Source organism: Gossypium hirsutum, chromosome D06 (assembly GCF_007990345.1).
Source record: "Gossypium hirsutum isolate 1008001.06 chromosome D06, Gossypium_hirsutum_v2.1, whole genome shotgun sequence".
In the NCBI taxonomy this organism is placed as follows: domain Eukaryota; kingdom Viridiplantae; phylum Streptophyta; class Magnoliopsida; order Malvales; family Malvaceae; genus Gossypium; species Gossypium hirsutum.
In genome coordinates, this window is record NC_053442.1 from 10,578,571 (window position 1) to 10,591,574 (window position 13,004).

A 13,004-nucleotide genomic window follows, 5' to 3' on the forward strand; every position below is an offset into this window, starting at 1 on the left:
GTTGACCTTCCTACATTGAGTAGTTCCATCAATACGGATTTTCCTATTCTAGTAGCTAATGTTTCTCTCTAGTGTTTTTTTCTTTCTATGCTGGGACTTGGGAGTGGGTGAGTAAGCTTCTTTGTTGTTTGATGTCAGTTATTATTATAATATCGAAAACTTTCATTTCTTTATTTACATTCGTATCTCACTCACCAACTCATATGTATATATAAGGAATGAGCCCTGTTTTAATTCCATCGTCAACTATGTATGTATGTATGTATGTATGTATGTATGTATGTATGTATGTATGTATGTATGTACCCTTTGGCTGACAGTGGCAATGGCAGTACAATATTTAAGGTTATAGTTGTTGGGTTTTGCCTATATTTCTAATCTCACCAGAATTCTACCGAGAGAAGCCTTAATTCCATAACGTGGGTAAGACCCTTTCAATTCATACTTCCGAAAATCCAGGATCGGAGAATTCGCTGAATATTTTCTCTCTCTAATATATCTCGTTGTAGATAAGATAAAACCATGTCATCTTTTCTCTCATCAGCCTAATCCTTAGTCCTAGATTCAATCTGGGAAGGGGAGAGACGAAGCCTATGTGGAAGTATGTGAAGTTATAAGTACTGGTATTAAGAGCCGATAATCACTCATCTCTTATCCTTAGTTTTTCCTTTAAATTCGAAATTTAGAGCATTAATCGAATATCCCATCCCAAACAGAAAATAGCCTTTGATTCTTTCAAACTGTTGCTTTATCGTTCCTTTTGCTGTTCATGGACTACTGCAAGGAAGTTGAAGGGAAGGGAGTCCATGACCCTTTTAACAAGAATATGACTACGTTATCAAGGTGCGTATGGGTGCCATATCCTGTTATAATTGGTGCTGGCCCTTCGGGCCTAGCCACAGCTGCTTGTCTCAAACAAAGAGGCATCTCTAGCTTGATCCTTGAAAGGGAAAACTGTATAGCTTCGTTGTGGAAGCTTAAAACCTATGATCGTCTTCGCCTTCATCTTCCAAAGCATTTCTGTCAGCTACCCTTCATGCCATTTCCGGAAAGTTTCCCAACTTATCCAACGAAAAAACAGTTTTTGTCGTATTTAGAGTCCTACAAAAACCATTTTGGTTTAGACCCAGTTTTCAACAAAACCGTTGTGAGTGCAGAATTCGATCTTCGATGTGGGTTTTGGCGGATTAAGACATTGGGGCTGAAACATGAAGAAACCGAGTATGTGTCTCGATGGCTGATTGTTGCTACCGGGGAAAATGCTGAGGAAGTGGTGCCCAAAATTGAAGGAATGGATGATTTTAGTGGCCCTATACTTCACACAAGCTCATACAAAAGTGGCCGGTTGTTCCGAGGGAAAGATGTTTTGGTGGTTGGCTGTGGGAATTCAGGCATGGAGGTCTGTTTAGATCTCTGCAACTGTGAAGCTCGTCCATCCCTGGTCGTTAGAGCTTCGGTGAGCATGCTTCTATCCTATTTGTAATTCCTACATCGTATTATAACCTGGAAATCAATCTTTCAATTTCTTCATTAAAAAAAAAGAGCCTATTTTCTGGTCTCTTCTTAGGTTTCATTTTTAGTAATCGAGGATTCACTTTACTGCTACAATACTCAACGTCCTATAATTAGCAGATCCATCGACTTCGATCATTTCCTTGAGAAAACGTTTCCAAGCCAGGAAAAAAAAAAGAAAAAAGAAATACTGCTATATATATATTCATGATCACCATCTTTAACATGCAGAAATATTATTATTTGTCTTCAGATTTAGGAAGTGTGCGACCTTGTTTGTTTGATACTACTCTTAACAGCGGGTATTAAACCATACTAGATCAGTTACAAGAGTGAGTTTTTCTCTTTTATTCTCCCCACTTTCTTGGAAATTGTTTGCATGCGCAACATTAGTCGGTAGCCCAAAATTTTATGTCGTACAGTTCTTTTTCTTTCTTTCTTTCTTTTGTCCTGTATGAACTCTTGTGTGAAAGCATAATTATGACCACCCAGATTCCAAAAGGCATATATAGATTACATATAAGGGATAAGTGACATGAGAGAAATGCCCTTAGAAGAGGCGAATTCATATGTGAGAGCGTGGGGGCTAATTTTATCGTCTCATCTTTACTTCTTTAGCACCACTTTTTATTTTTTATTTTTTTAAAAGGCCTTTTAAGCAACCTTTCGCTGCAGGTGCACGTCTTGCCTCAAGAGATGCTAGGCAGATCAACTTTTGGATTGTCCATGTGGTTGCTCAAGTGGTTTCCGGTGCGCATCGTGGATCGCTTATTACTTCTGCTGTCGCGTTTTACGATTGGAGACACTGGAAAATTCGGCCTCCATCGGCCCCAGCTCGGTCCTCTTGAGCTCAAGAGCAGATCTGGCAAGACACCAGTGTTGGATGTTGGGACATTAGACAAGATCAAGAGTGGAAACATTAAGGTTTAATGCATCAATTTTCCCTTCAACACGAGCAACACAATCGTGCATTTTAATCATATTAGATTCATTGTCCAGAATTATCATTAAAGCTAAACTTCTTTTTGCAATGTATAGGTCTACCCAGGAATAAGGCGAATAACATACAATGCCGCGGAATTTGTAGATGGGACAAAGGAGAATTTTGATGCCATCATCCTCGCCACTGGTTACAAAAGCAATGTACCACAGTGGTTAAAAGTATATTAAACTTATTTCCCTTTAAAGATTTTGTGTCTGTGTGTGTGGGTTATTGAAGATGTGTTAACTTTGACTTTTTTTTTCACTGAATAGGATAGAGATTTGTTTTCAGAGAAAGATGGTTTGCCTCGGGAGCCTTTCCCTAACGGTTGGAAAGGTGAATGTGGACTGTATGCCGTAGGGTTTACAAAGCGTGGCTTGCTTGGTTCTTCACTCGATGCAAAAAGGATTGCTGAAGATATTGCGCTTCAGTGGAAAGCTTAGTTGATGAGGCCAGAAATTTTCATGATATTCAGGGACTGATTGTCTGATCTTAGTTTGATATATAATCAAAGACTAATGAACTACTTAACGTCATTATCATTTTAAGTGGTCTTTGTCAACTAAATAGAACTACTTAGCTAGCTAGGCTTTTGCTTTTGTTTTCGCTTTCGCTTTTGCTTTTCCAAGGTCTTCTTTTAGAAGGAAAAATGTTAATTCTCAACTTTGTGAATATCTTGTAAATGTCCATTTTTCCATAGCTAAGTAAATTCCTAGTTCTTTATATTTTTATTTTTTGTGAGTTGGTGTTGTTGGTGGTCTACCATTGTTTTATATGTTCGCTAATATATATTTTTATGTATATGAAACAATAACGTGTTATCTAATTTCTTGAATATGAACTTTGTTGTGTAAGAATTTTCCTTTAATAAAAAGTTCTATGCTTCGAGAGAAAAATTGTACGCTGATCATAATTTTGGGTACCACAAAAATGATTTGTACTAAATGAATAACGAATAGTTATCCTTTAATGATTATTGGAACTTGCATCTCAAAAGGGACCACGATATATTTATATAATATAATTTTGCTGCAAAAGTTAAAATTTAAAGTGATTCAGAATAACCATAGGGAAAAGTGATGAGCAAATAAAATACTACCTTTTAAGATGATAAAAAGTTCCAATGTTTTATTTTAATCTGATAATAAACCCTCTTTCATTAGTTTTACAACTAATTATTGAAATTGAATTATAGTATATTTTCATAATGAACAGGTTATATATATACCACCCTTTATCTATGCACAGTCCATGCAATCTTCACCGCAGTTTGTTCCATGTCAATGCTTAGCCTGGGGTCTTTGCTGTATTTATAACAATGATTTGTCAAGAAAAAAAGGGAAAAAGAAACATGGAGGAAAGTTCACCTGCATGAACTTTTTAGTTATGATAGTTGTTTTATATGATTTTTATCGATAGGAATTCAGTGATATGTAATTATAAATGTTTATTATTTATGCGGATTAGTTAATATATTTATTGATATAAAGAAGGGAATTTGACATTGAAAGTTCATTTGATGAGCCAAGAGCCGTTAGGATATTTTGGGACGGTGGAAGATATTGAATTAAGGTTCTCATGTTTTTTAAATTGGATTGATGGTGGAATTAGTTAGATTATGGGTTCGTCGGTTTGATTGTAACACTCTATACTTAATTTGATTGTTGAGTCCGAGCTATATCACATTCGTTGCTGGAGCAACTACGATTAAAATAAATACATTCTCATACCATTAGATATACAAATACGATTATCATCAGCATATAATGTGGTAAATAATCATTTCCAAGTCTTATACGAGCCTACGAAAGCTCTAAAGATAACCCAAGATAGAAATATGGTCAAATTGTAAATAATTCAAAATACAGAGTCGACGTCGTAACATGAGGGAGCTCCTCGTCACGACGTGACTGTAACACCCCAAAATAGGGCTTAGGAGTTTTAGGGGTATTTTAGAAATTTTAGCCTTAGAGTGTTTGGGATTTTTGCGACATGGTATATCGATAATGTTTTTGACTATGGTTTTTAGAAAAATCAAGACAATTTTTGAAAAAGGTGTTTAAAAGATTATCAATTTTGAAATAAGGTCTGTTTTGTAAAAGGGTTCAAATTAGGAGTAGTTATAAAGAAATAATACTAAAGTTTTAATATTAACCTACTTTCCCACTTCATTTTTATAAAACCCACATTAGATTTCTCTCATCCTTTGTGGTTGCCGTCCCTTGCTTCCTCTTGCTCTTCCAATCGATTTTTCATTTCTACATTATGATATCTTGATTTCCATCAACACTCAAGCCTTAAACCTACATTAAATACCAAGAAAAACACCCAAAATTACCATTGATTCCTTCATTGTCAAGCTTGTGAGTTTTTCGAGTTTTTGATCAAACGCTTGGTTTTTCGTCATCTAAGGTAACGATTCAACTCTTAAATAGTTTTAAATGTTTTTTAGTCTTTATAACTAAATTTTTAGCCATTAAATCACATGTTTTGAATAAAAGTCGAAAATTGGCTTATTAATGGTGAATTTTGGGATTTTGAGTAAAAACGTGGTTCAAAGTATTTTTCAATTAGTTTTAACATGATTTGAAGCTTTCTAAACTTACTTTGAAGGATCGTTAAAAATTTCTCGAGTTTGAATGAAATTTCAGAAAATAGCCAAAAACATGTCAAAAAAATCGATACCATGAATTGAGTAGTTTTGTGACGTTTAAAGGTTGGGAATTAGTCGTAGGTGAATTATAAGATGAACAAAATTGGGTTTAGGCGAAAAGAATAAGTATAGACTGAGATATTCGAATTTAAAGTTTGCTATGTTAAAGGTTTTGATCAAAAGAGAACCTAGCTTATGCTTGTGTTTTTGGATTGTTTGATATGAGTCTTTGGCTAAATGTTGATTGTGTTGTTGTGTGATTTAATTTGTAGAAGCGTTGGAATTGATAGGACCTTCTCTGAGTAGAGATAAAGGTAAGGAAAAGCTAGTTTAAGCTTTTGACTTTTCGGCAAAAGCGTAATCAGTGAGTGTTTGGAATCGCTGCTAGTAGACAGGATTCATAATGTTAATTGGGAGCTTAGGAGTAGTCTAAATCCCTATCTTAAGTTCCGAGTGTAAGTTTTCAGTTTCCCTTATTTTATTTTTGGTAAATTATGTGATTATGAGAATATTTATGGATTGATTATTATGATGTGATATTATGATATGAGACATGTGCAATAACTATTGTGAATTGTATTGTGTTGTAGGCATATTAAATATGCTGAACAATAGTGATGATATTGTGTTAGCAATATAAACGTGTAGCGAAAGTGTGAAAAAATCGGTAAGTACGTCTGTGTTGGATTATGGAATGTAATGCTAATGTAACAAGTTATGTATGTGATAAACTGATTTTAATGCACTCATATGTGGTTAGATATGTGATGGCTCAATGAGCATTATTGTGGCACTTTAAGTGCAATTAAATGTGAATTTGATAAGAATGCATTGTGTACAAGTTTGTGATGTGAATTGATGAATATGAACAGAGATGATGTGCATTAAATCAGTAATTAAAATTGTGTAATAGTGGATATTTCAGACTTGTGACCTTTATGAGACGTTGGATATAGTTGACATGTCATAGGATTGTGAGTACTCACCTATATGTGTTTTGTGATGTAGGAGTTGAGGCACTGGGACATGTTGGAGAGATAAGGGAATGTGAGCAAAACTCTATTCAACGGGACATGTTTGGTGCGTTCGAGAGTGTTAGCTTTATGCTTCACTTTTGGGATATGTTCGACTCTATGAGTCATTTGGTGTGTTGGAGATCCGTGTATCCGATATGTGGTGATAGATCCCACTTTTATGTTTCATAGCCTCAAGTGCCAAATTATCTTCAAATGTATATATGTGTAATGTGATGTACGCCTAAATGAGTATGTGGTTGCTATGAAAATTATCGTTTAAATGTGATCTTATTTGTTGTGGTAATACGACGTGAGATGGACACTTAAACATGTGAATAATATGCTAAATGAGTTTATTTAAGTTTCATGAAAATGTTAGTATGTTCTCATAGTAAATTGCATATGTAATTGTGGTTTAGATTGTTTTCATTTAACTTGTGAAAGCATGTGAATATATCAGCTAGACTTCTGGGTTATTGAAGCATGTATACGTCGCTTAGTCTTGATGAATTATTGTTAAATGAATTATAGAGAAGTGGTTCCAAGGGGTGATCCAAGCAAGTTCTTTTTTGTTATTTCGTAGGTGTTATTGTTAATTGTTTACATTTTGGGAATAAGGCAATGTGGTAGACTTTTACTAATATTTTCCATGATGTTTTGGATGCTTCCGTAGACTATATGCTCCTAAGTTTATGAGATCCATTTTGTATTATGTTTATTATAGCTCAGACTTACTTTTGATTGTTGAGACTAGTATTACGGCCATTTTGATGTTTATTTGATGACGATATGTTAGCATGATGGATTCCTACATGTTGGAATGATTTATATGCTCAACTATGTTGTATTTTTCTGGTCTGGAGCTAAGGTATCGATATTCGTAATGTAAAAATGATACTTCTGTGATTTTGAAATGTTTAGGGAGAAAATAATGTAATTTGGTATCGATACCCTATTACGAGTAACGGTATTCAGGGTAGAAATACTGATACTTTGGCAGAGGTAACGATAATTTTCAACAGTATGGTTTTTGTGCGAGAAACATAATGCAAGTTTGGTATCGATTTCCTAGGTGGTATTCATACCTTAGGGTCACTATCGATACCTACGTGATTGTCTTGAAAATTTTGTTAAGTGGTCTAAATGCTTGAATTCATAACACAGTAAGTTAAATTGATGTATGTCCAGCATTATTTGATCATGATTAATGTATATATGTATTAAAACTTGTGCAAATGTGAAGAATAACATGTGTTGACTTTAATAAAATGAATACTGTAATGTACAAGTAGTGAGATGGTGGTGCGGCATACTTATATTCGGGCCTAGTGACCAGGCCAGGTATAGGGTGTTACAGTGACATACTATTTTAGCCTTATTGGGATGACAGAGTTCCTCGTAACGCTGTGACCTGGAATTCATATCTCGTCGCAACGACATGCATTCGACGCCACGGTGTGACAACCTGTTATGCAAATTTCTAATGGCTGTCAACCTGCAATTTTCCAACCATGGTTCTAGACACATTCAAACATTAAATAGCCAACATTTGCAACTATATAACATTAATTCCTGCAACTCAATACCTTATACAATACTAGGCCAATACCTTAACACCTACAAGTCATTTACCTAATGCAAGCCATTTAAATCATTTATACACTTACCTATTCCACAAGTTAATATATATTTTAAACATTTCCAACCATTTCAAAGCTACCTTTAACTCCATTACAAGCAATATACATATAAACAAATTCTAACATTAACCATTAAACCACAAGTGCATATACACATAACTTTACATACCAAATCTAACTCAACTTAGGTAAATGCCATATAACTGACAAAAGAGATTTATACAAACATTGTTGAGTCCGGGATATTGACTAGATGCTAAAATCAATGCTCAGGATCTCGTTTGGAAGCTAACTTGTGCGGGAAAAAATAAACTGCACGTTGAGAGATAAAACTCAATGGTATTTCTGAAATTCAAATAAATATAACATAAATTTTATTCAAATGCAAAAAATCAATTCAAGTCTATTGTTCAACTAATTCATATACCAAATTGTAATATAGACTTAGTGATCAAATCATTTGGTTATTTCAAATCTTACTTTCTAGCAACTATTCTAACCATTTTCCATATATTTCACTTCATCCATACTTGATCATTTCATATCACCATTTATAAACATAAACTCATATATATACTATTAGAGTTGTGAGACCCAACTACCTGTTAAAAGTAAAATACAAGTGGTAAGATAGGGGGATCTACGAGGGCGAAGGCCGAAGGCTAAATAGAAGTTTACTTCCTCTATCTAATGTTGATTAGAATAAGGTGTTTTAACCTTATTGCATTACTTCTATTTGACTTTGATTAAAATAAGGTTTTAAACCTATAAATACATGTAATCGTCTCTCCACTTGTATCATTCGAATTCGACATAGTAAATTTTCTTCTCCTCTACTTGTGGTTTTTTCTCGAAAAGGTTTCCATACAACATTCTATGTGTTCTATTTTTTCTTACCTTTGCGATACATTGCCATTATCGACGTTCAATTTTTCACAAATTGGTATCCGAGCTTTTCGTGTTCCTTATCTCAATCACGGTAATGACATCACTAAAGTATAAAATTTCATTGTTGGATCATAACACCGGATTTGCATTGTGGCAAATAAAGATGCAGGCAATTCTTACGCAGATGGATTTGGAGGATACCCTGCTAGGGATAGATAAGATGCCTTTGACGTTGACAGAGGAAGAAAATAAGCGTAAAGATAAAAAAGCTTTAACATAATTACATATGCATTTGTCTAATGAAATTCTACAGGATGTGATGAAAGAGAAGACTGTCGCTGCATTATAGGCGAAACTGCAGTAGTTACGCATGTCAAAAACCCTGACTAGTAAGTTACATATAAAACAACATCTTTATGTTCATCATTTGGAGGAAGGTGTGTCTATGCATGAACACTTAACTGTATTTAAAAAAATTGTCTCGGATTCGAGGCCCATGGAGGTTCAGTATGATAAAAAAGATTTAGGTATGGTTCTACTTTTTTCATTGCCCTAGTCTTATTCAACCTTTAGAGACACAATTTTGTATAGCCCCAAATCTCTCACATTGGATGAGATCTATGCTTCTTTGACCTCATATGACAAGATGAAACATCTTGTGGTTGGATCCAACTCTCAATAAGAGGGTCTCACTATTCATGGGAGATAATAATGAAATACCGATGATGATCGTGGAAGGACGATTTATCGAAATCCTCGCAAAAAATCTAAGGGTAGATCGATATCTTCAAACAGAGGTAAAACCTGTAAATTTTACAAGAAGAAAGGGTATATTAAATCTGAGTGTTATAAGTTGCAAAACAAGATCAAAAGGCAGGCTGCAAATCAAAAGGGAAAACAATTAGAAAAATCCGATGAAGCTGATGTTGAAGAAGACTACAGCGATGGTTAAGTCCTAGTTGCTTATACCAAATATTCTAAAGTGAGCGAGGAGTGGATTCTTGATTCTGGATGCATCTTCCATATGAGTCCCAATCAAGATTGATGTACAACTTATGAAATAGTGTCTGAAGGTGTTGTTTTGATAGGAAATAATGGTTCATGTAAAATCGTAAGTGTTTGTACAATCAAAATCAAGATGTTCGATGGAGTCATTAGAACACTTAGTGGTGTACGAAATGTACCAGAATTGAAGAGAAATTCGATTTCATTGAGTACTCTTGATTCAAAAGGACACAATTACACAGCTAAAAGTGGGGTTCTAAAGATTTCCTAAGGTTCCCTTGTTTTGATGACAGGGTAGAGAAAAATTACCAAGTTATATGTTCTACAGGGTTCTACTATTGCTGGTGATGGAGCCATTAGTTCCACTTCCTTTTCAGATGATGATGTTACTAGACTCTGGCATATGCATCTAGGGCATATGAGTAAGAACAACATCACAAAATTGAGCCAAAGAGGACTTCTTGATGGGTAAGAGATTTGGAAAATGAAGTTCTACGAGCACTGCGTTTTTGGGAAGCAAAATAGAGTTCGATTCACCAGAAGAATCCATAACATGAAGGGAATATTGGATTATATTCATTCTGATCATTAGGGACCATCTAAAGTGCCTTCGAGAGGTGGAGCTAATTATATACTAACACTTATTAATGATTTTTCCAGAAAAGTATGGGCATTCTTCCTGATGTAGAAAAGCGATATGATTTCCACATTCATGTCTTGGAAAACTATGATTGAGAAACAAATGGACGTCAAAACCACCAAAAATAATTCTTACAAAATAACTCTAAATAGTAGTAAAGAGTGGTAGTAGGGTCGAGTCCATAGGGATTCAATGTTATAATCAAATTTCGTGTTTAACTTGTGATCAAAATTTTTTTCATGTCGAAAGTCGTGGCAAAAGTCATGCCCACGACTCCAAACGGACCTGCTGAAAAATAAACAAAGATATCAGGGGAGTTTTGAAATGTTCAGAAACTAAATAATTGAAATAGCATAAAAATAATTAAATAAATTAGAAATTAAAATTTAATTTTGTAACCAAAAATAATAGCCCAAGACTCGATGGATTCCGGATTCTTTTTTTTTGAATCGATCCTTGAAAATTAATTTTCTCCCCCAGACAATAAGCTGGTTATAGCAGTTAAAAACGTCCTAACTGTCAATTCTTCCTATCGTAGCTGGTCTCGATACGACCTACAAATCAACCCTTATCAATTATCTAACCGATACGTGTTTTTGATTCAAGATTCTGGCAGCCTTGTGCTCTGAAGAACCCAACTCGAGTTAACGGCCTCAACCACGTGGGTTGTTTAAACCCGATCACTGCTTCCTTGATTTGTTCTCGGAGATTCGAATACAACACAGTCGACTCGTTTCTCCAATTGTCAGCAAACACGACTCCAACCCAACGTGCACTTTTTGACTTGAAATTGTGTTAACTTTAATAAATGAGTTGTCAATCCAGATACTTAGGAAAAATGTGAATACCGATTGGAAAGATTTTTGGTATGGGTACATATCTCACGGTCCTGACCAGAAAGAACATCAGCCTAAGCTAAGATGAAATTTAGTGAAGCATGGATTTAATCATGCTTCATAGGTTTTGAAAAGTGATTTGATGAAAGTGAAGGAAATTGGGATGGGAAAGGACTTAGAAGGAAATTAAACAAATTTTGAAAGAACAAAGAAATAAGAATGGAAGTAACAGAATACTACTCACACCCAAATTTGGAAGAAAAAGAATAATGGCTCTTGAATTCCAAATTGAAATTAAAATGTAAAATTAGAATGTGTCTTTCCTATGAACATTAAAGCCCTATTTATACACATGGTGTTTACTAATTTTGGCTTTAAGCACTTCAACATAAAATTAAAAAAAAAGAATAAAAAAAGTTTTTTTGTTTCAATTTTTGGCTTTTACAAAGTCAACAAAACCTGATGAGTCCTTGGCTTTCTCCTCATTTTTAATTCGGCCTCATTTCATTGATTATGTTTTTGGTCCTTTTCTGCTCGTTTTTGTCTCTTAGCATCCCAATTGCATTCCTGACAAGATTAAAACATAAATCTACCAATTCAACAGGGATAAATTCAAAAATTAACCGAATTAATCACAAAAGGTCATGCAAATTAACATGTTATCAAATCCCCCATACTTAGCTCATGCTTGTCCTCAAGCATATTGTTCCTTCAAACATTAGAAATTATTCTACAATTTATTAAAAATCGAGCCTCTTTTCTGAATCCATAATCAATGCAAACAACATAGACAAAAATAAATAAATGCTCAGAATATATAGTTTCATCAACAAGTGTCATAAAACTGAAATATGTAATCTAAATCATTTCACTAAATTTAGTTTGAATCCAATAATTTGCAAGGTATTAATTAATCACGCATTAATAAAAAAAATTTAGACACGGTCAAACCTTTTTATTCAAACTAGGATGACAACCCAAGCACCCTTCTCGGTTACTCAGTTCAAACAGTCTCTTTTTTTTTACGCTTGGTTAGCAAAGTGTTTGTAAGTTCTCGATTTTCCACTCGGACCTTTTTACGTGAGATGAAATGACAACCCAAGCACCTCACCCCGGTTACTAAATTCGGTCACGTTTTTTAAAAATTCACTCATAACTTGAGCTTTTATTTATTTATTTATTTATTTATGTACAAGCAAATATTTTTTCCAAACAATCAATTATATGAAAAAATCTAGTTACATATATCAACCTTAAAACACAAATGTCGACTAATCCAGATACTTGAACACTTTAATTCAAAAATTGCCCTATTGTCCAAAGTTACTAAGCAATGAGAATAAAGGCTCAATGTTGAAATAAACTATCGAAAAAATCTAGCATAAGATTGAACATATGCAAAAGACACACATGTAGCAAAAATCATGCATGCAAACTTACAATTTTCAATCCCCCCTACTTACTTTATGCTTGTCCTCAAGCATGTTTTATATGCAATAAAGTTTAATAACTCAAAAAAAAGGCAAAAAGAAAGGTTAAGAATACTCCCCATGTGTTTCTAATGATGTTGTCAGCGTTGGGGAATAATTGTCAACATTTAGCATGGCATGTCCACGCCACCATAGTATTTGATTTTGGGAAAATTGACAACCTCCATTACGTACCTAAAAATAACATATTAACCCTATTAAATAATAATCTGGTTCTTATTCATTTTATTTTTAATCCAAATTAAATTGAAATTCAAAAAAATTCAATAAATTAAAAATAAATTTGGATTGCCTCCCAAAAAGCACTTTTGTTTAACATCGTTAGCTCGACGACCTTAAATG

The 13,004-nt window shown here is 34.2% G+C and overlaps 1 protein-coding gene across 1 annotated transcript; it reads left to right on the forward strand.

The window, feature by feature from the left end:
• Positions 1-291: 291 nt before the first annotated feature.
• On the forward strand, positions 292-3,217 carry LOC107901232 (indole-3-pyruvate monooxygenase YUCCA2). Its single transcript, XM_016827151.2, has 4 exons — positions 292-1,456; positions 2,188-2,436; positions 2,551-2,673; positions 2,767-3,217. Exons 1-4 carry the CDS (start codon positions 770-772, stop codon positions 2,935-2,937), a joined length of 1,230 nt encoding a protein of 409 aa, XP_016682640.2. The 5' UTR covers positions 292-769; the 3' UTR covers positions 2,938-3,217.
• Positions 3,218-13,004: the final 9,787 nt, after the last annotated feature.